The sequence below is a fragment of the Salarias fasciatus genome, chromosome 12 (genome assembly GCF_902148845.1).
Source record: "Salarias fasciatus chromosome 12, fSalaFa1.1, whole genome shotgun sequence".
NCBI lineage: Eukaryota > Metazoa > Chordata > Actinopteri > Blenniiformes > Blenniidae > Salarias > Salarias fasciatus.
This window is the reverse complement of record NC_043756.1, coordinates 21,813,058-21,836,606: the sequence shown is the minus strand read 5'-3', so window position 1 is coordinate 21,836,606 and position 23,549 is coordinate 21,813,058. Positions and strand designations below refer to the sequence as shown.

Below are 23,549 nucleotides of genomic sequence, written 5' to 3'. Positions count from 1 at the left end.
CTCAACAGCTGTCTTGTGGGCATTTACATATTCTACCTTGTGCATGCATGGATTTCCCCAGGTACTCCTCTTTTCTGCTCTCAGTTGAAAAAAAAAAAAAAGAAAGAAATGTGAGAGTAACTGTTCACCTTATTTTGTCTTGATGGAGTAGCAGTCTGTCCATGGTGTACCCAGATTTCATCCAAGGTGCTCCAATACCTGCCAAACCTGGACCCCTTCTGGACCTTGGTTTACAAGACAGATGGAAGTATGAGATGACTAGTAGACTATAAAGAGCATGATGCAGTGAGTTTGGAATTGGGGAAAGGTTTTAAAATAGACTATTCACTTGACTTTAATGAGTGAAGTGAACAAAATAGTGATCAAAACAATTTAATCTCAAGAGAAGGCCCTTATTTCTTTATGTTCAAGAAAAGTTTGATCTACTTTTACATTTTCCTCAGAATAAATTTACAATTTATTATTGACTGCAGTATCATTCACAGCAAGTCACCTGAAAAACTAATTACAAGCACATGGCAGTGTGCTCTAAGTGTAGAAGCTTAAATGCACGCATGTATTTGTAATTTCGTTTTTATGGATTGGAGTGGCGTTTTCTTTCTTTTTTTTACCCCTACCTGCTCAATATTTTCATACAGAGGGTAGCGCTACCTTGACCCCGCCCATCGAAGCCGGTGAACACATCCCATTGGTTGTACGCGCTGACGTCAGACGTACGTTTGGTCACAGAGCGCGGCAAACAGCCGTCAACAGCAGAAGGAAGAACTTTTATTTCTTCAAGTATTCACCTCTGATTAAACACACGATTAACCGGGCACATGGCGTCCACGAGTAAAGCGCAGCTCCAGACCCGCAATCTCCCCTGGTGAGCGGAAAGCCGTCTTTTTAACACGGTTTACAGCGTTATCGGTAGTTAGTCAGCTAGCAGGCTACCAGAGTCAAGCTAGCATGTGTCTGGTCGTGACTCTAACATAGTTTACTAGCCATGCTTGATTGCTCACTTATCTGTAAACACTTTTTATAATATTTTGACCCGCCTACAGGTCGATATATGTTAAAACATAAGTCTGTACACCATTATTGTGGTGCTATTTTACCCAGCTAGCTCAGGAAAAGCTGCATTAAACATCTTTGACTCGGTTAGAAAACAGTGACAGTGTAATTATTATTGTCAAGCTTGGCAATAACTTTATTTTTCTTTGTATTTTAGGGTTGAAAAGTACAGACCACAGTCGCTCGATGATCTGATCTCGCATAAAGATATCCTGAGCACCAGTAAGTATGCAAAATGTCAGGATAAATGTACAAAATCATTCTCACCAGTTCAGCTGCGACGCATCACATTCAGGGCGCTTACTTGAATAAATTATATTTTTTTTGTACATTTTCTGAGCAACCACAGTGCGCTATGTCTGTCTTCTCTACAACAACCAAAGAGACAACGCAAAGAAAACTAAATGACAAACAAACCAGCAGGGATGAGATTTTACCCCTTGAAATGTTAGTTTTATCCATAAACTTCACCACTAAACTGATATAAATTCTTTATTTCTGCTAGCTTTCTAAAGTGTGGTTATTTTCAGTTTGAATTTTGGTAAATTAGGAGGACATATCTACATGATCCTGTACCTTCCTGTTTAGTGATAGTGTGCTTTTGTGGGTAATCTGTTACTTAATGATGTTAATATGTGACTGGCAATTCCCAGTTTCTTTGTCCATTAAGAAATGAGACTTTTGCCACTTTGCAGTGGTTCCTGAACCAAAATATCAATATTCGTGTAACGGCAAATGTCCAAGCAGTCAGATAATTAGGTGCAAATAAACATGTTATAAATAAATGTAATTATTACTTCTGAAAGCACATCCGTCTCATAGAGTCACTTTATTTTGTGCATCATGCCAGAGCAGCTGAAAAATAACTGGAAATAAGAATAAAAACAACAAGGAAAGATTATTAAAGCAAAAACAAGATTGAAAAATGAACGCATCAGGAGAAATCAAGCATTAGACGAGTGATTATGTTACTGAAAGGCAGCAGCAAACACAGAAGTCTTTAACCTTGGTAGTTAATCCTGTACATTTAAACAGAAGCGTGATTTTTTTTTCTGCTGCTGATCTCTTCAGTCCAAAGGTTCATCAGCGAGGACAAACTTCCCCATCTGCTGTTCTACGGCCCCCCGGGAACAGGGAAGACCTCCACCATCCTGGCCTGTGCCCGACAGCTGTACAAGGAGAAAGAGTTCAACTCCATGGTGTTGGAGGTACGCAGGACGAGTTTGTGTTACTGGGATTTAAAGGTGTTAGAATTGTGGATCAATCTAATTCTGTTTTGCAGCTGAACGCCTCGGACGACCGAGGTATCGACGTGGTTCGAGGCCCCGTCCTGAGTTTTGCCAGCACCAGGACTATCTTCAAGTACGGCTGCAGTTTTGAGGCCCAGCAGCCGTCATTGTAGCGTGACAGGGACTGACACGCCGTGTGTTTACTGTGTCCTCCAGGAAGGGCTTCAAGTTGGTGATACTGGACGAGGCTGATGCCATGACCCAGGATGCCCAGAATGCATTGCGGCGAGGTGAGCCATCTGTTCGCGCGGGTGTCGCCCACTGTGAGCCACACGGCTCGCTGAGCAGCCAGACAGTTTGGCTGCTGGGAAATCACAGCCCGCTTAGAAACCTTAAGGTTCTTTAAAAAAAAAAAAAAGAAAAGAAAAACGCTGAAAATATTGAGATTAACTGAAGAATATGGAGCATCTGCTGCATTTATGGCTAATTGTGGAGTGTACGTTTCAGTCTGTGCAGTATTTCTACTTGTAAACAGAGGAATGAATTTTGAATTTCAGCCCAACACACTGGGGTTTATCTCATGCTCGTTCCATTCCGCTCTCTCGTCCCAGTCATCGAGAAGTTCACAGAAAACACTCGCTTCTGCCTGATCTGTAACTACCTGTCCAAGATCATCCCGGCTCTGCAGTCCCGCTGCACCAGGTTCCGCTTCGGCCCGCTGTCCCCGGACCAGATGATCCCCCGGCTGGAGCACGTCATCCAGCAGGAGAGGTGGCCAAAAGTCGCAGATTTTTATCTCGTCTGACGTATTTCTCCAGCAGTTTCAAAGCCAATATGTCGATGTGTGGCTGTTAATTGAAAAAATGTTTTCCTGCGGCAGCATCGACATAACTCCAGATGGAATGAAGGCCATCGTGACGCTGTCTTCAGGCGATATGAGACGATCACTCAACATACTGCAGGTATGGCGAATGGCGTTCCAACAAATAGTAGAGGAACCATATTTTCCAGTAAACTCAGAAGAAATGTCTTCTTGAAGCATTCTGAGTCAAACTGTCTGCTCCTGGATTTAATTAGGAGTGATCAGTCGTTGATCTTGTGATGTTTAAGGTGTTTTTATTGTGATGAATTCTCAATGGAATCCTCACTGTGTGATTTCAGAGCACCAGCATGGCGTACGAGAAGGTGACGGAGGACACGGTGTACACGTGCACGGGCCACCCGCTGCGCTCAGACATCGCCAACATCCTCGACTGGTGCCTCAACAAGGACTTCACCACGGCGTATAAACGTATCCTTCACCTTGCCGTGACGTCTCTAACATTCCCTGACGCAGGAAGCCACTTGTGTTCCTGAACGCGTCTGCGACAGAAATCCTTCACCTGAAGACGTTGAAGGGCCTGGCTCTGAACGACATCCTCACTGAGATCCACCTCCTCGTGCACAGAGGTGAGACACTAATGTGGAGCTGAAAGTCTCTGAAGTGTGTCATAAAAACTGATCCGATCAGCGGGAGTGATGATGTTGTGAGTGTGCGAAGCGTTGCAGTGACTGTTTGTTGACGTCTCTTCCAGTGGATTTCCCTCCAGCTGTTCGGATCAGTCTCCTCATCAAGCTGGCTGATGTTGAGTAAGATGATTTCTTCCTGTTAAAATGACTTTGAATACAAAGTGATAAATATAGTGGATGTTATGTTGAGCTCGCTCACTGCTCACCTTTAGTCGAGTTTGGTAATACTACAAAATCATGTGGAAATGAACATTTTTACCAAATTTTAAGTCACTTTTTTAGTGTTGTGGAATGCAATTCTTTTACATGTCTTGTTGACTGAACTTGTTACATTTTGTGTTTGCAGACACCGGCTGGCTTCAGGAACCAGTGAGAAGATCCAGCTGAGCTCCATGGTCGCTGCGTTCCAGGCCGTGAGAGACATCGTGGTCAGCGAGGCTTCTTAAGACACCGGGAATTTTTTCAGAGACTCATGCTGCGCTTCTCCTCTTTGTCCACGGAGAGCTGTAGATCTGAGTGAAATCCAGCACTTCTGCAGAATACGGGGCTGTAACTAGAATTCGGCAGAAAGCAGAAGCCCACTGCCTGGCTGCCCACCACACCGCGAGTACAGTGGAAGAACATCAGGAACAAACGCTGACAGCTATTTGAGTCACCCGCACACAAAGATGTGGAAGGCCAGCATTAAAAAAAATAAAAAAGACCCTCAGTCAAAAGTATGGACTTCAAAAATAGAAATTTTGGTAATCAGAACCATTCGTGCACACGAGTGTCTTTAAATCTGTTTAATAAAACTTTCTCTACAAGTTGAGTCTCCGTTATCTTCTGTTACAGGTACAGTAGGTAGTGCATGTGCAGTTTCAGGATGATAAACACAGCAATTAAAAATACATACGTGTCTGATATTTACATAATAAATTAATATAAAACTGTGATATTCAAGTCAGATAGTCGTGTTAACATTGAGTTAATGCATCGTATTACAGCAATAGTGCAATAAATGAAACCCTCGGTGAAGGAATGTTGCATCTAAGGTAGATTACATCAAGATATGCACCTCTGTAAGAAAGCAGTAAAGGCATTGATATGAGAGTATTCAGATCAGCCACAACATTAAAACCATCTGAACTGCAGGCCCGTTTTGTAGCTGAAAAAAATGTCCATCAGGAGGGATTGTTGAAGCTTCTTATGCGCCATAATTAGCAATGGAATTGTAGCTTTCACATCTTATTCCTCCGATAATATTGCCTCTCCTGCTTGGCTCTTTCCCTTTTCTCCACAAGAACAGACATAGGACACAGTGATTGGTCGAACACATGAACCAAGCATGGCCGACGTCCACGCACGAAATCTCGTGTTGACGGCGAGCCGGCGAACGGAAGCAGTGAGCTTTAGCTTCTAAATCTGCGAGCAGCAACAAAACCGATTCACTTCTGACTCCCTGTTGTTCTGGTTGTGAGCGAAAGGGACGCCACAGTGGTTTAAATTGCCCATAAACTACTTTCAACCATTCCCCCTAGTGGTGCAGATGTAAACAAGCCCCCCAAATATTAAAAAGTATGTAGGGTTTGCTTTAGTTTCCTTTTAGTCCTTGAGCAGCTCTTGCTATATCCTCTATGGATCGGATTGTTCGGACTGAGATCCGGGACTCGGATTGTTCCCATGAAGAGGTTTACAAAGGTGGTGTGTGTTGCAGTGATTGCCAGGGCCCTCGGTTTCCCAGGATTACTAATTTCACCACTCAGAGGTTTGAAGTTCGGGGTTGATCGGTCATAACAATCACTCAGCAGACGTCAGTAGTTAGATTTTTGTTGTTGTTGTTGTTGTACATTCCGGTTTAACCTTCCCAGTCCTCGTCGTCGGAGGAGCAGCAGGTCTTCAGGCGTTCGGGGATGTTTCTGTAGGTGAGGTACTCCAGGATCCTCTTGGGGAGGGGCAGAGCCTCGATCTGGTGGGTGGAGACCGAGTGGCGCAGGACGGAGCGGCACAGGTGGCACAGGCTGGGCACCATCCGGGGGGCCTTCCAGAACCGCACGTGGCCGTCTCGTGTGCTGCCGGGACAAAAAAGAAAAACACACGCATGGTGAGTCTCTACATGATGGCAAGGAACAGCTCTACAGTGTTACAAAACATCAGAGCAGCCTCCTGAAGCTCGAGCAACTGTTTACCCTGTAGCAACAACGCCCCCTTGTGGATGGTAGTTGCAGCACAGTCCATTGGAGTCTCGGTCCCTCCTGGTCTGCATCACCATGCCTCGCTTTCCTGGCTCCCAGATTCTCAGAGCTCTGCAACAAATGCACAGACATTCATGAAATTAAGCCTACAGAGAGAAACGTTCATTAAAATAATAATAATCACACCAAAATTCTACATGGAAAATCACTTTCAGCTATTTTAAAGTAAAATTCAGTCAAATCTGATGCTAAATATTTATTTAATTCTTCGAACCTCGTGATTCTTTTCTGGTCGATGCTGGCTGCTGTATATTGTACCTGGAAACTATTTTCAGCCTAATTTTCTGTTCTTTCACCACAACAGCGGTTTTGATGCACTTCAAACACACTTTCTAACCACAGAGTGTGTTGCTCTTATTCATCTGATCCTGGAGAGTGTCGGGGGGCACTTTGTGTCTCAACAGCTGTCAGCTCCTAATGTACCTACGTGAAGCACCTATCAGTATTACTTGAGTAAATGTCACCGTTTTAAAGCCTCAACAGACAATAAAATTGGTTTAAACAAAACAGGAGGGGATGTTCCCATAAAAGGAGCCTCCAGCAGGAACGTGGCCTCTCTTAGTATTCTGGATATCTTGTTAATTCTTTAAAACTTAATAACAGCGGCAGATTTGACCCACCTGTCATCAGTAACGATGGTCAGGTTCAAACCGTTGGGAGAGAACTGTATTGCTGATATTTGGTTCTGGCCGTAATCTTCAAAGTAGTCACTGCGAACAAAAGGAAGCACTTGTTAGGAAGGTTTGCGGTTTATACACACTTGCTGTTGTGACACAGTTCACACAGAGGAGATGTGGTGCCAGCACACAGTTTCAGACTGTGTGTCAGATGTCAACAGAGATTGTAACAGAGCGGCCTGTTTATGGTTCACATCATCCTCGCCTCACTTCCTGAAGGGAACAATAACAGAAATCCAAATTTTAAGCTTTGTAAAACTTTCTGTTCACTTTCAGTGTTTCAGAAAAATTGTTTTTATTTTTTTGCTGAGCATCAAAAACGTGACAGAGGAGTCTGAGACTTCGCTTACGCCAGGGTGGCCAGCTTCTCCGCCGTGTACGGGTCCCACAGGTCGATCCACCAGCTGGATCCGCTGAAGGCGGCCGTGGCGAGCACGGCCCCGTCGGGGGAGAAATCGCAGGAGGAGAGGAGGTACAGGGTCTTATGGGTGCCTCCTGTCAGGTTCCTGATGAAGGTGTACGACCGCAGGCTCCATAGACACACCATCTGATAACGGGAGAAAAACACAGCAGCTGGAGAGTCTTCCCACAGAAAACCTCGTGTGATTACAGCAGTGATCCGCCTCAGGGTCAGCAGGACAACCTGAGACATGCTGCCAATCATTAACTGTGATCTTAACAGTCCGATTGCACAACTTGATGTTTTTATGCTTTCTTCCAAAGGAGAACATGTCAAATGAGCAGTTTGCATGCAGGTAACAGAAGCTCCCCGGTGTTTTTATGTTGTATTACCATCAATGGAAAAAGTCTGAAAGCCATTTTCGTATAGGATATAAGTACAAATAAATAAACATCTAATGTACAAATCATAGAAACAACATCAAGCTGTTCAGGCTTTGCTTTTTATGCAACACAACCTGTGCAGCAATGAAACTCACTCTGTCGAATCTGCCCACGGACGCGATCATGCTGCAGTCAGACGACACGCTGCAGGAGCTGATCCAGTCTTTATGACCAGTGAGCACCTGCACCTTCTTCCCTGAAACACACACACACACACACACACACACACACACTTACAGATGTATGGATGCAAACCAGTTTCCTCCAGGCCTTCTGCTCTGCAGGTTTTTTTTTAGATTTTCAGCTTCACTCAGCGCGCTGCAGTTGTGGGAGTTTGCCCGCTGCTCTCTGAACCATGAAGGGCAGCTCTGGGCCCACATCCAAAACCCCTCTGCCCCGTGCTGCGTTCAAGTGTCAGGAGAACTCCACAAAAGGCATCTTAAAGGATCAAACAGAGGAACGGACATGCTCGGAGCAGCCCCGCCTGTCTAACAGGCCTTTTGTTGATGTTATAATTCCTGCTGCTGTTCTGATTCCTTTGAACATTTCAGAAGCTCCGAGTTCTCTGATGGTAAAAAGAAATCACAGTAATAAGCACACAACTCTACCGCTTCAGTCCTGTCGCCTCGCATACATCAATCTGTTAATCAGTGCTGGTGTCTACACAAAACAAAGCAGACCAGAATAACAGCTTTAGATGTCTCCCTGCTTCAAGTGAGAAGTGAGATAAGCCCCAGAACCAGCACTGGACATAACGCTGAAATGCTGATCATTCCAAATATGCAGATCCTGTGGAAAATGTTATTCCCAGGATCATCCCGCATTTCCTTCATACTTTAAACAAATAAGGTCAAAACTAACAACTGATGGTTTGGGAAAAAAACAAGTGGGGCTCATTCTTTCTTTTGTAAGTCATTTAAGCATGTTTCATTCTGAACAGTTGAATGTCTTTGCCAGAGTCACGCATCTGCTGAAATTTAAACGAAAAGAAAACACTCACTAAGTGGATATTAAACGACAACAAACCTTTGTCTGATGTATCATTAGCGGACAGTTTACATGTCTAGGAGCTGGAAACAACAGTTATTATTCAAAATGCATATTAACCATGTGTGTCTGTGTCAATTTAAAGAAAAAAAAAGACCTCTGAGAAAACAAAGAGCAAGATTCAATGATTAAATGCACCAAATGTCAATTCATAGTGTGCATCTCACCATATCTATGAAGACATCAAATAGTAGTTTCTCATCTGCCTTTTCAACTCATTTAATTTAAAGTTATCCACATGCCACTTCTGAACCTTCTGTCTCCCCAATCTGCTCAAAATGCAAATCAGCTGAGGCAACCCAGGGCCACCTCTTACAGTTTTATCCCAAATTAAACCAGTTTTGTGCCGATACATTTAAACGTTTTTCTGAAGCCCACGTTCTGCAATTCTCGGTGGCATCAAACACTTTCCTATGCTCACCAGTCTGCACCATAAAACTATATAATATGATCACTGCAAAAAGGAACATCTCGACTCAGTGGAGGGTGACGAGGCGCCCTCTCCTAAGGCCCAGTTCTCAGAGCTTATCAAGCTCTGGAAAGGAAATGACAATGTCTCTTTCAGCTCTGCAACATTTGATAAGATGTGATAAATATTCTTGCTATATTTGTCAAGAATGATCTAACAGTAATAGTTGTGTTTCAATTACATTTCTCTCTGTCAACATAACTTTAAGTTTCTGATTTTTAAATAATACCAGGTATGATCTGAATATCGATGCATGTATTGCTTCTCAGAAGTTTTTTTTTTTCCCCTTATTTTTGCTTTTCTGTCTGTTCATCGATATTGTGCGATTGCTCATGAACACTTGTTAAGTCTTGAGCTGTTCTTAACACAGTATACTTAATGTTCCGTTTTACATATTGAAAATTCAGGAATAATTTGAATAAACAGAAACCTTCATAATTACTTGTTGAAATGAGAGAGAGAGAGGGAGCGTCCTCTCTGTGAGGCCATGTGGTGGTTTGGACCTGTTCCTTGGTGTGAAGCGATGAAGCCACTGAAAGCAGACTCTCGGCCCAGTCAATACCAGCACAGTGTGAAAATCTGTTTACAAGCCCTTGAGAGTTGTTAGGTGATATATTGCTGTCTGCATCCAATGTTCTCGAGCTGCATTCAAGGACAGGCTGACTTCTGACACTTCAGCCGGCCGCATTATAACCACAGCGGTTGTGCAAAGCAGGCAGTGAACGCGAGTACGACTGAAACATGTGCATCTGAAGTGTTAATCAGTAGCAGGTAATACAACTCTGGAGAAATATTACAAAACCTCATTGCAGAAGCCAAATCAAGCTGTGAGTGGAGTCGACCCTGAATGTAAAACGCTGCTGCGTAACAGCACCATTTGCTGATGAATCAGCATGTTTGCAGTAAATCTGTACAAGGAAAACACCGGAGTTACATCAGTGATGAGTGTTTGCAAACACCACGAATATTGATGTTAAGACTCCTGATTAGGTTCCAGACTTTAAAACTGTGCGTACCTTTATGAGCAAGATCCCAAATCCTCAGAGTCTTATCACGAGAGGATGATATGAGCGTGAGCGTCCCGTTCTGGGGGAACACAAGGTCTCTCACCACGCCTTCATGGCCGTGCAGATCCAAAATAGCATCACCTGATCAGGGACAAATAACACTGTTTACACATCAGTGTCCTCTTCTGCACTCAAGAGAGTCCTCATGAGGAGCAGGCGCCTGACCTGTCAACACGTTCCACACTTTGATCACCCCGTTCTCCAAGCCGGTGGCCAGAAGCAGGATGTTGCGCCCTCTGGATGACGCTTTAGCTGGACGTGGTGCAGCCGCCTTCGCCACCGCAGCAGATTTTGGAGGTCTGGGTCCGAAGGCGAGCCCCCACACCGGGTGACCACAACTGAAGCTCTTGTCCCCTCGGTCAATCTCTCCATTCTGATTGTCTCTGTGGGCGAGAGAGAGCCGAGAGTGTACAGATGAACACAAAAACCTGGACGTAGGCGGTGTGAAGCTGCATGAAACAGTTCCCGGAAAACTGCAACTGCAGCTCATCTAACCAGTGGCACAGCTGGAATTGTGTGCTTTAGTTTAGCTGTTGGTTTTATCTGTTTATTCATGTTCTTCCAATGACAGCTTCACAAAAACAAACACTTCACAACTCAACACTTTTAAAGCTCCACACAAAATTTCCTGAGCATTCACACTCGGCACTGAATGTGCATCACATTATTTTTGCTTGCTTACATTGTATTTCTTTACAGTTTTTTTAAACATAAATCAGGAAGCCTTTCCATGGTGCTGTTTATTACATAATTAGATGAATCACCTCTGACACATACACACACACAAAAAAAAAAAAACACTGACACTGCATGTGAGGTTGGGTGAAAGGCAGAAAAAAGGGAACAAACCCAATTGCTCTACCCATGAAAACTTTTGGAATTGAGTCTTAACCGACAGATTCTTTCAAATTATATTACAAAAAATTAAAACTTGATAAACAGTAACGTTGGGTAACTCCTCTTCATTTCAAATAACATTACATAATTTAAACTGATAAACAGTAACGTTGGGTGACTCTTCATTCTGGAATGTTAATAGAACATTTCAAATTCTAATTTTATTCTAGCTGTTTTCCACCTCCTCACATTTTATTGACCGAGCTTGATAAAAGGAAAACGTGTTTAAGCGTGGTGTGGAAAAGTTGTCCCCACAGGATTACAGGATTACTGAAGCCCGTGTGAACGAGGCGTCCCTGAACGCCCCATGTGGGCATCGAACCCACACAGGTGGTGAACCTTCAACCTACTCGGAGTCAAGCGGCCAGGCGACCACCCACACGATCCCGTGTCCCATCGACCAGGCGAACCACGCTCCGTCCGGGGAGAAGTCCACGCTCCAGGTCTCACATCCCGCCCGGTCCACCAGGGACGGGGGGCGCCTGGTCTTCAGCTCCAGCAGGAGAGCCGGGTCGGACGCTGCGGAGGGGAGGATGGGAAGACGACGTGAAAGCGGGTCGACCCCTCCGGCGGTCTCCCTCCTCCACACACCCACAAACATGTCACTTACACTTGGACTGGAGCTCCGCGTTGTTTTCCGTGGAGCACATAGTTTCCCCTCTTCACATGCTCCGCTCTAGGACCGCTTCGGTGGGTTGCTGCTCGCTGCTCGGCGGCGCTGGTCCATGTAGAGCCGGGATGGGGCGCCGAGTGTCCGCGGAGGGCTGCTGCCCCGCTCCGGTTTCCGGTTGACAGGACGTCGCTCGGATACCGAGTGTTCCGCGGAGGGCTGCTCCTCTCCGCCTGACAGATACTGAATGTCCCGCTGGTCTCACGCCCAGACAGGACTGCTCCTCCCCGCTTGACAGACACGGAATGTTCCGCTGGCTTCCCGTCCTCTGACTCACTTTGGACCGTCGAACGCGGCGTTGCTCAACGTCCTCACGTTCTTCTCGCATTACGTAAGCGTTAGCCACGCCCCCACGCACGTTCCAATACATGTTGACAAAACAACAACTCCACGCTGATTAAAGTTCACATATTATTCCCCTTTCCTTCGTGTCCTCATAAACTATTAGCAACACTTTATAGACTAAACAACCCAAAAATGCATATTATAAAGAATGATTTTCACTCCGGTGCATCAGCTGTATGTCTCTTTTAATGCAAATGACCAAGTGCTTGTCACGCCCTTCTTTTCATGTTGGAGTTCCACGTTCCCACAGCAACCAGAATGTTTCCATAATTAAATATGGCAGCAGTCAACAAAAATAATCTGTGCAGACCTGCCAACATGTTTAACCCAGAACCGAGAGAGGCTGTAATGTACTGTCATGCAGAAAATATTTACCAAGCTTTTGATCATCACAGTGAAACATGCTGCTAATTCAACACATCAAGACTTCACTCTGTCCAGATTTCTCTTCCTCAGAAACCAGAGAATGTAACTTTGAGCTGTTCCCCCTCTGTCTTGTATATTTTTGCTCATTATGAAGGTCTTCTTATCGAAAGGCAGAGCGAGCAACTATTTTCCCAAAGGGCCACATGACAAGATTACCTGTTTATTGCTGAGACAGATTGACTTGAAGTTGACTCAATAAGAATTATTTATTGACAAAAAAACATTTTTTGACATGACTTTTGTGATCCAGTGTCTCTTATATTTATTTCCCAGTTGCTCATGTTCAGTGCAGGACGCATTTATAAAACCATAACTTAGTTGTTGAAAATTCACTAGAAAAACATACATTTTTCAGTTTATTCAAATTCGAGTATCATTATTCACCATTCCTATTACGTTTTTTGTATAATGCTACTTGTTTGTTAGAGGGAATCAATCTGAAAATACAGTGAATATTGTTGACTTTTAATTTTTTTGTGAAATTTACATTAAAGATTTTCTCCCAGGAAATGATAAAGCATTTCTATTCTATTCTATTAATATGGAAAAATATAACATTAAAAAAAAATAGTAGAAATGAAATGATAAAATAACCCTCAGTTTAGGTTTTAAATTTTATCACTGGGTAAAAAACATGTTAAACAAATTTAAGCTGTAAGTTGTGGTATAATTACTTTTGGATGTAATTTCACTTTGGGGGGAAATGAAGGGAAATGTCAGGAGAGGGAGGGCTGGGAGTAAACTGTCAAACAGTTACAGGTCTGCTGATGCAACCCAACTCAACAACACAACCTGGATTTTTTTTTAAAACGCCACTTACATTTATGCTGTTCATCACAAAAAAAAAAAAAAAAAAACAATTTCCTGAATTATTTTGTCTTCACACACAGAAATACATTCATTTGCACATTTCTAGAGAGAAAATAGGAATGTCTGCAGTGTTACAGTTGTCAGTTACTGGTGTCATTAACACTTGAAGCAGCTGTGAGGTGGAGTGATAAAACTGGGAAGAGTCCTGCTGCTGATACAACACTCATAAAATGTGTCCTGCCCAAACAGATTCTCCTGTTGGAGTGAAAACTGTTACATAATATTCTACAAATTAAATAAGAGGCAGCAGAAATGTCGATTTGAATGAAAACATTGTTTTAGAACATTTGAAAGCTTTTATTTAATGCCGTCTTTAGTTCAGATTAAATGATCAAAACAATTTATTCATTATGTTACTCCATTTTTATTTTCATAACATTGTAAAGAGATGATAAATTATTAGGTTGATCTCAGTTTAAAGTTTTTCAGGCCTGTAAACATTCTATGTCTTAATTTGGTTTGGTTTCTAACTAATGGCCTTCAAATGTATTATTTGCATATTCCTACTGAATAGAGGCATGGCCAGAAAATTCCAGTGATTAAAATGAGCTAGTGTTTTATACAGTCATATCTGCTGTTCCATCTGACGTGAGGTGGTGGATTGAGGACATGTTGCATAGAAATACCTTTCATTATAAACATGATTCTAAAAGATAATTTGTTAAGCGGCTCTAGCGTCCAGTTGTGGTGACCCGCATGTGACGTAAGCCTGAATTGATTCAGGTCATCTCATCTGTGACTCAGTTTGTAACGTGACGCGATGCAGGTGAACACTGAACCGACTCCACCACATTTTTTTTCTCTGGTTTCAGCACAGGAGAACACAAAGTCACATTCCACACAGTGACTTCACGTACACAGCATGTTCAGCACAAAAAGGACAGTTAAAGAACAGGCAATCAAATCCCATGACTCTTGTTTCATCAAACACATTTACTGCACAAATCACACTTTTAAAACTGTACAAGTGAATCATAGAAATAAGTACAAAAATTCAAAAATCTGTTAAAAAAAAACAGCAAATTAAGATATTTTTTAAAACAAATCTTCCACCATTTTTTTCCACATTCTCACTGGGGGTGAATTGTATTTACTTGGATTCAAATAATCTAAAAATATCCCCAAAACCTAAAATGTTACAAGATCTTCTGGTTCGTGTGTCTGCACAGTGTCCTCCTGCTGCTGTGGGCTCGTGTCGGCTGTTTCTGCATCCTCCTGATCACCTGGAGGAGCGATGCCTTCATGTCAGACCAACATTTTCACACCGTAAAATGTGCTGCGGACGGCCTCGGCGGGGTCCTACTTGATGGTATCCGATGTATCTGGACGAGCGTCGTGTGGTTCCCGTTGGTTAACGGGGGCAGTTGGGGAACGGTGTCCTGAAAGACCTGCTCGTCATCCGACTCCACCAGACTCAGCACGTCGCCTCTGTCGTCGTTCACGTGCCTGACAAGGGAGAAGGATTCGGACGTTATAGGGAGTCAGGCTGTAGGACGATAAAGAGCCAAGGCCTCTTTACACTGAAGGACATCAACAAATCCTTAGCAGGCAGAACTCTTAAGTTAATAAATAGGGAACAACAATGTGTTGCACTTGAAGGTCAAAGTGAGCTTGTTATCAATTTGTCATCCACATTACTGTCAACACCATCCTGGTGGTTCCATCACTAACTCAGCTGGTCCAAACTGAGCCATTCCTCACTATTGGTACATAGTTAAGAGTGTGAATGTGTCTGCAAATGTAAAGGTGGTAAATTTGCATTCAACAGAAGTCAGTGGAGATCTATGGGAGAGACTCAGGTTATCTGACATTGGAACAACTGTGTACCAAACTAGAAAAGCTCCTTCATGTTTTTATACGCGTATTTACTATAAATTATTCATTCATTCATTCATTCATTCATTCGTATTTACTATAAATTAATGATGTTAAAATCCACATGCAAAGAAAATCAAGACTTTTCTCAGGCTAGTTGGGTGTTTCTAATTCAAAACATTGTAATTCTGTCTTTCTAGTATGAAATCATTTTGAAGTAAATCTCATTTTAATTTAAATTTGTCTGAATTACATTATCAATCACATTTACAGAAATGTGCTTCAAATCATTTATTAATAGTTTTGAGTGCCATATATGGCTTTCTATTTTTGTTTTTACTCAAAAATCAAATAAAATATACCATGCTAAGAACAAATCCCCATGATCCCCAGATGTTTCTTGCTGCTATGTCGCCCATTCAAAACCACTGGTCTTCAGAAAAGGACCAAAATGTCACTTAATGTACTTGTTTCTGCTGGAAAAGTTTAATTGTGTATGAAACTACAGCAATTTTGTGTTTGTAGTCTAACTTCTAGGTATTCAGTCATTTAATGAAAAGGTAAGAGTGTTTCAGAAAAGTAACTGTGTGAAACTCACCCAAAGCCACCTCCTGAAAAAAAGGGAGAAAAAGTATCTTTTGTTAACTTTTACATGTTGAACACTTCTTACATTGAATAATAAAATACACAGCATGCACAATTTAATGAGCTTAAACAGTAAATTCTGTGCTTCAGTTACGAAGAAGACGTAGTTACCGAGGCAGATTCGGTGCCGGCTGCCATACAGCGTCTTCGCCACGACGGCAGTCGATCCCACAATGAGTGCGGCTATGAAAACGCCGATGATGGCTCCTGTGTAGGCGGACGAGGCCTCTGAGAGCACGAGAGATAAGAGGACAACGTCAAGAAGAAGAAGAAGGAGAAGATGAAGAAGAAGAAGGAGAAAGGGTGGTGCAGCAGGTTTATCAGCATTCCAGTGATGGAGTCCAGACATGTGGGGACTGGTCCTTCGCTTCCATTCACATATCAAGAGAAGTTTTCAGGTTCTCTCTCTAAACCCTTTAGAAAAATGCCCCTGATGATCTGAACTCACTCCTCACGGTGAGGTAGACCTCCAGCTCGCGCACAGTCACCGGGTTCTCGCTGCGGCAGAAATAGACGCCTTCGTCGTCCTTGCTGACGTTGAGGATGGTCAGCTTGAGCTCGGGTCCGTCCTCCGACAACATGTACTTGGTCCCGGGGACGATGAGGTCCTGCTGAAGCCCCTTCCTCCAGGTGGTGTTGGCGGGAGGCAGGGAGGTTTTCTCGATGCAGGTTAGAGTGACGCTGGAGTCCTCCAGAGCTGCGGCCAGAGGATCGCCTTCAGGGTACGGAGCCTCTGGAAGAGAGACGGACACCCAATGGTGATTATTTGTTCCAATAAACTTTGCATTGAGGCTCCAAACAATGATTGTTGACTCAAACCATATACTGCTCATATAATAAACTGAGGGAAGAGGGTGTAAATCAGGGGTGTGGTTTTGATCCAACGTGTATGCAACTGCTCTAATATTAAATAATGAAGCGAAATAGGATCTGTCTTATGTGGAAACTTCCTGTCTGGCTCGATCTCCTCTCTGCAATTTGACCCGACTTCATTGACATTTACAGATATACGATCAGATCTCCAATTGACTCAACCACACTTGGCCTGTTCAAAATACACACTGGGCAAAAACCTTAGTAAAAACACAACTCTGTAGAGTCCATGTCTAGAGCGCTCATTCCAGGCAAAAGAAACAAAGGTGCATGCTCCATTGAAGAGAAACAGCACTTCATGTAGATACGAAGATTTCAGTTCAACCTGAACAGTAAAGATTACACATTAAAAAATAAAAACACTCAGTTCGTCAGTTAGATCTTCCGAAATCTGACAAGCTGGGCCTTTAGGCTGTGTTGAATATCAGATGTGTGTGTCACACTTTATATTGTGGGTTTCATAAGTCCAATAAAAATCTCTTAAGATAACAGCAACTAATGCACGCCGCCTTACGTCATCCCATTGTTTGAGGAAGGCCAGTGTATGGAGATAACCTTTAGATTGTGGAGTGATTCAGAACACTGTCAACCACGGCCGTTTGCATTCGAGGAACACCTCAAAAAGAAAATCACGTCAGTCGTGAACGTCCAGAAAGGCCTTCAGAACTCCCTTATTCTCACAGAGCAGGTGAGTTAAGACTCTTTCTCCGGAAAGATGCACCCAGACTTCATTCTTCAAAGATGAAACATGGCAGATTATTTACACTGTGACTGCATTTCATGACAGGAAGGAGCTGTTAACAGACTGATAACTGAGTAAACTATGCATCACTCAATTTGTAGTCCTACTCCTCCCAAACATATTTTCTCACATAGCTCACATTGATCATGAACGTATGGCTGTCTTGTCACAAGGCTGAGGTCTGGGACCCATCAGTTCTGTCTCTATTGAAAACTGAGGCCGAGGAGACACTGTCAACAAGTCTGAGAGAGCCTCAGGGGCCTCCAAAGTGGAAAATCCATGAAAGATTCAGAGGCTGCAGATCTCAGGACGGTTACGAGGCTCATTTAACAGCGACGTGCTTACTTAAGGTAAAGCCACACGACTTCTCTGCCCCCGGGCTGAGCAGCTGGTGCTGGGCCGTGCACTTCACCGTCTTCCCTTCGGACAGCAAAGCTCGGTTCAGAGTCACCGTCAGGCTGTCCGTCTCCTGGAAGACGCCGTTATCCCCCCAGCGGAGCTTCGGGGGCGGATAGGCTCCGAACCAGGTGCAGCTGAACTGGATGTCTGAGGAGTTGCTTGTAGGCGTCCACATGCAGTCGGGGTGTCTGTCTGGGATGTCTAGGTGAGACAAAAACAAAAGTCAGGGATAAAAAAAAAAAAAAATCCAGGAAACGTGTAATTTGACTATTAATCATACATAATACAAACTACCAGTGATGAGACTGGCTAGTAGTGCTTCCAGGTGTCCTCTGTTTTCTGATTTATCTGGAGAAATTTCGAAAGACTTAAGGTCTGATTGGTCCTGCAGTTTTTTTCTGATCAGTTCAGTTTTAATTAGTTGTTCGAATGGATGAAAATTCTATGAAATGTCAGGATTAACAGAGGAATAGTCATTTCAACATGACAGTAAGGCAGGATCTCAAGGCTGAGTATCTACAGCACAGAATCTGGCCACACACGAATATAACACAACACGCTTGATCCTGGAAAATTTTGGCTTTGCTGTTACACAATGGCAGGAAGCAGATAAGTGTCGTCCGGTTTTGCAGATACTTTCTGCAAGATAATAAAAATGAAATTGGGAGATTTTTTTTTTTTTTTGTTGTAAAGTAAACCAAACTGTGATGCTAAAACTAGTTATTTAGAAGCTTTTTGTGCACTATTTTAGTCACAACGGTAGTCACTGAGTTACACTGCAGCCAGTGAGGAAGCAGTCTGTGTTCATTCATTTCATAATGAATTTACTTCAAAGGGTTCAGAAAAGATCAAGGTGCTACAAAGAAAATGCCTGAATAATTTAAGCTTCAAGTCATGATGTTTGAATTAACTGTTGCTACTCACAAGGTCTTTACTTGTTTTTTTCTTTCAATTGTCTCCCATACTTTTTGAAACATCAGTGGAAATGAAACCATTTACAGTAATCCGAACTGTGTGTTCAAGCCTAAAACCTACAGTGCATGTAAAGGGAAAAGCTTACTCAAACTTACTTCCATACAGCAGGAAGTTAGTCTAAAAAAAAAAAAAAATCTGAATGTGTTGCGACATCAAGAAGTCAATTCAGTTCACTGTTGCCAACCTCCTGATCACAAAGATAATGTTATTTCCTCCAACAGATAGATTTTACAATATACACAGTTTTAATTTAATGCATTCAACCCAAAAGTGTCTCCCTATTGAAATTAAGATAGATTGGATTTTGATTCAAAGGGTTTTGAACTTAGAAGAATTTTTTATTTATTTTTTTTTATGAAAAGGAGGTTGTGGTTTAAGTAAGTGTGAATGATACACTGAAAACTCATGTGTCAGAGAGTGTATCTGCTCAGGACTCATAACAAAGATCGTCTTCTTGGTGGGAATTATAACACCCAGGAAACTGACACCGCGTCACTCCACCTCTCCGGCCACCTGTCCTCCTCCACAGTGTGATCTTCTTCTTATTATCTCTTCTTTGAAGTAATAAGGCCACATCAAACAACTAGAATTATAAAGCAGTTTGAGTCATTTTCACTCAGTTCTGCTTAGCATGAATTTATCTCCTCTTAAAAACCCTCATGAACCACTGTTTCTGATTTGCACCAGTCAAGTTCTCTCTCTCCGTTTCCTTTGTTTAGACTGGTGATGGTGATTCAAACTGTGACCTTAAAACTGAGAGAAAGGTTCGCCCACGATCATGAACTGTGAACACCCAAAAGATCACGCTGCCACCTTAATATCAAAGCAGCACTGGTGTCTTATGTGTATTATGTAAAACTCAACCAGTAAAGGCATCTTCTGTGATACAGTTATAAGTAAATATTAAATGACATGTTCAGGAAGTGATCTGTAAAAGGTTTAAGCTGAATTAACATTAAAATAATTAAATTATCCACTGTTAGAGACACTGTATCTTTGTTTCTGACTTAATGAATGAATCTGGGAATGAATGAGTGAATGAATATGGGTGAATGAATGAATCTGTGTGCAAAAATATAGGATCCTGTGAATGTGAATGAATTATGTAATGAATAAATAAATAAATGCTTTAATACATTTGTGCAAATAAATGAATGTGCATACAAAAAATATGAATCTGTGAATGCAACTCAATTAATTAATCTGTGTGCATTTGAGAGGATGAAAGGATTAGAAAATGAACAATGAATAAATTGATGCACTAATAAATCGGTGTGAAAAAAAAATTAATGAACTTGGTGTGCATGAATATAAACGTCAGCAAGTGTAACTGAATGAATAAATTACTGAACCTGCATGTGGATACATAAATATATGACTCTGAGTGTGAATGAACGAATGAACGAATGAACGAATGAACGAATGTAAATCCAATAGCTCTTGAACAACTTCTTTTTTTTTATCAAAGTGTTCTAACTGAAATTATAAGCATTGCATGATGTATTGTGTGATGTTGATGCATTGTGATAGTGATATAACTCATTCCCTCCAGAAATCAGGGATCTTATGATCATTACAATAAACACATTTTGTGATTCTGATGACAAAAAAATAAAAATAAACCTATCAGTATTTTTTGGACTGTTTACACAGTAATAACCACATATATGAGATCCTAATGCTACTGCGGCAAAGGTGCTATAAAGTCATACCTGTAGCTAGCTAAATATAGCCTGAAAAGTTTTTCACTTTGTTTGTGGTACTCACAGTAGACCAGCAGCAGCTTGCTGTCATTGGCTCTCTGATGAGAGATGTTGTTGTGAGCCCGGCAGCTGTAGACTCCCTGATGTCCGGGTTGGATGTTTTCTATCCTGAAGGCCAGCGTGGCTCCGGAGGCGGACACCAGCGAGTCGTTGCTGGACGAAGCCCCGCTGAAGGCCAAGGTGAGCTCCTGGGATGGGTAGGAGGAGCCGGAGCAGTTGAAGGAGACGGTGGAGCCCCGAGAAGTGAGGAGCGTCCCGTTGGACAGTGGAGTGACCGAGCCGGTGATGGATATGGACACATCATCAGGGCCACCTGAACAACACACACGACCCATAACAACCATGCAATGCTTCATCCAACAGCATCATCTCAATTTGTAATTATATAATTTTATCAAAATTCAACTTCATTTTAACTTTTTCACAACTGAAATCTCATGTTCTAGTCCACATGTCACTAGTCCTCAAAGTGTCAACTCAATCATGCACAACCCATTAAGTCAAACCCTATAATAACAGGCAATAACATACTCATTTTGACAAGTATCTATTTGTGGCCATAAAATGGTTTTTCATGGACATGAAATGCTAATCTTTGCTATGTGATTATTATTATTATTTTGTGGCTAGAAGTTCAAATTTTGTGGCCTCAAAGTAGTAGTTTGTAGCCACAATTATACATTTTGTGAATGTAGATTTATATTTTGTGGCCTCAAATTAATATTTCATGGTCTCAAATGACCAATTAGAGGGAAATACTCATTCGAGACCAAGATATACTATTCTATTTTACTATTATTTATTTTTTTGACGCCATGAATTGCTAATATGAGGGAAAGCCTTTTAACAGCGCAAAATATCAATGTGTGGCCAAGAATACTCATTCGAGGCCATAAAACTGTAATTTCTAAATTTCTGTGTGGCTCAGGAGTGTGTTATGTGGAAGAACCAGACTCTTCAGGATGAACTTACTGGTGACCTGCAGCAGCACCGCCGCCTGGAAGCTGCCGTTGTGCGGCAGCGTGGAGGTGCACAGATAGGAGCCCTCATCCCCGGGATGCACCCCCTGGATGTTCAGGCTGCCGTCCGGCAGCACCGACAGCCTCTGCCCGAGGACCAGCTCCCCTCCATCCTTCCTCCACGTCGTGGCGGACGGTGCTGCGTTCCCGGCGGTGTAACACGGAAGCAGGACGATGTCTCCCGTTGAGGCCGTCACCGCCGTTTCGGTGGAGGCTTGACCCGAAACTGCGGGGAGGGAGGAGGGATGAAATGATACTCACCTGTCATATCCGTCCGCCATTAAAAAAAAGAAAAAGGGAATAAATAAAGTGGAGGAAACTCACCCGTTGCGGATAAGCAGAGCTGCAGAAGCGCTATAAATACCATAATCGTCATGATAACTCTCCTACATGGCTCCCAAGGAATAAACATGAAAAAAAAAAAAAAACCTGTCGGACTAGTTCACCTGCGAGAGGCACACACTGACACGGCCACCTGTCCGCCCATAACACCCACAATAAAAAGAAAAACCCCGCAAAGCGCGGCCTTGGGTTCTGCAGAACACTACAGGGACCCCTCACATGGTCCCGCGCGGTTCTGCGGCACGTTGGGCGAACGCGTTTTGTTTACCTGAGCACATTCATCCGGAAATGTTCAAACCACACCCTGCTCACCTGTTTAAAGGCACAGTAACACACTGTTGTCACCTGTCAGACAGGTCTGACAACTGGAGAGCACGTGGTGCAACTGAAAGCTCACGCTCTGATTTCACAAAATGCTTTAAGTGACATGGACGGATCTAGAGACACGACTTTCTGGGTTTTGATCAGGAGGTGTGAGAAAAGTTACCAAAGGGTAACTGGCTTGTGTTGGCCAAGTGTTCTTTGTGACTTCATCTTGATTCTTAATAATTGTGAAGCAGAATTCACCAAGAGTTGGAATGAGAGCTGGGTTTAGACGTTGTGAGACAGGTTAGTTTTGCCCTACTGATGATGTGTTGTTGCAATAGTAATAATAATATTTACAATAAATGATTATTAATGAAATAAAATATGATGTTGTGTTGGAAAAAAAGGGTTGCTTCAAAACTGATACATTGTTACCAATTTCTCAGTCAAGAAAGTTCTAAATGACGTCAGAACCTCATTTGCATATCAAGGTCAAATTAGATGGTGTTTAAAATTGATACATTGTTGCCATCCTCAGTCACAAGACTCTAAGTGACGTCATCATACAGAGAGAAGTAACTGTTTTGTTTTAAAGTGCACCACGTGCCATGACAGAAATACACCCAGCAGGCACTTGACGTTGATGTAACGTTGGAACAACGTTGTACTCCAACGTTGGATTACCATTGGATTATGATGCGAAAATGAAAGTTAGGTTTACGTTAAATCCTTACGTAGCCTTGACGTCAACTTCCAACGTTAAATAGACATTGAATATTTGTAGGACTTCCAACGTTGGATTACCGTTGGATTATGATGCGAAAATGAAAGTTAGGTTTACGTTAAATCCTTACGTAGCCTTGACGTCAACTTCCAACGTTAAATAGACATTGGATATTTGTTGGACTTCCAACGTTGGATTAGCATTGGATTATGATGCGAAAATGAAAGTTAGGTTTACGTTAAATCCTTACGTAGCCTTGACGTCAACTTCCAACGTTAGATAGACATTGAATATTTGTTGGACTTCCAACGTTGGATTAGCATTGGATTATGATGCGAAAATGAAAGTTAGGTTTACGTTAAATCCTTACGTAGCCTTGACGTCAACTTCCAACGTTAAATAGACATTGGATATTTGTTGGACTTCCAACGTTGGATTACCGTTGGATTATGATGCGAAAATGAAAGTTAGGTTTACGTTAAATCCTTACGTAGCCTTGACGTCAACTTCCAACGTTAGATAGACATTGAATATTTGTTGGACTTCCAACGTTGGATTACCGTTGGATTATGATGCGAAAATGAAAGTTAGGTTTACGTTAAATCCTTAC

The 23,549-nt window shown here is 42.5% G+C and overlaps 3 protein-coding genes across 3 annotated transcripts; 1 reads left to right on the top strand and 2 right to left on the bottom strand.

Annotated features, from left to right (window-relative positions):
* The first annotated feature begins 724 nt into the window (after positions 1–724).
* On the top strand, positions 725–4,494 carry LOC115398275 (replication factor C subunit 5-like). The gene is made up of 11 exons (XM_030104958.1): positions 725–865; positions 1,211–1,275; positions 2,125–2,261; positions 2,336–2,415; positions 2,499–2,572; positions 2,894–3,053; positions 3,163–3,244; positions 3,444–3,573; positions 3,654–3,731; positions 3,857–3,911; positions 4,138–4,494. The coding sequence occupies exons 1-11, from the start codon at positions 819–821 to the stop codon at positions 4,235–4,237; spliced, it is 1,008 nt and encodes a 335-aa protein (XP_029960818.1). The 5' UTR covers positions 725–818; the 3' UTR covers positions 4,238–4,494.
* A 67-nt stretch (positions 4,495–4,561) lies between these two features.
* wsb2 (WD repeat and SOCS box containing 2) lies at positions 4,562–11,991 on the bottom strand. Its single transcript, XM_030104957.1, has 9 exons — positions 11,636–11,991; positions 11,376–11,544; positions 10,294–10,511; positions 10,078–10,209; positions 7,641–7,741; positions 7,053–7,249; positions 6,646–6,735; positions 5,960–6,076; positions 4,562–5,842 (listed from the first exon to the last, which is right to left on the bottom strand). The coding sequence occupies exons 1-9, from the start codon at positions 11,673–11,675 to the stop codon at positions 5,629–5,631; spliced, it is 1,278 nt and encodes a 425-aa protein (XP_029960817.1). The 5' UTR covers positions 11,676–11,991; the 3' UTR covers positions 4,562–5,628.
* A 2,263-nt stretch (positions 11,992–14,254) lies between these two features.
* Positions 14,255–22,194, bottom strand: vsig10 (V-set and immunoglobulin domain containing 10). The gene is made up of 9 exons (XM_030105757.1): positions 21,892–22,194; positions 21,521–21,793; positions 20,553–20,861; positions 17,757–18,011; positions 16,245–16,529; positions 15,908–16,024; positions 15,750–15,762; positions 14,640–14,782; positions 14,255–14,559 (listed from the first exon to the last, which is right to left on the bottom strand). Exons 1-9 carry the CDS (start codon positions 21,977–21,979, stop codon positions 14,465–14,467), a joined length of 1,578 nt encoding a protein of 525 aa, XP_029961617.1. The 5' UTR covers positions 21,980–22,194; the 3' UTR covers positions 14,255–14,464.
* Between the last annotated feature and the right edge of the window lie 1,355 nt (positions 22,195–23,549).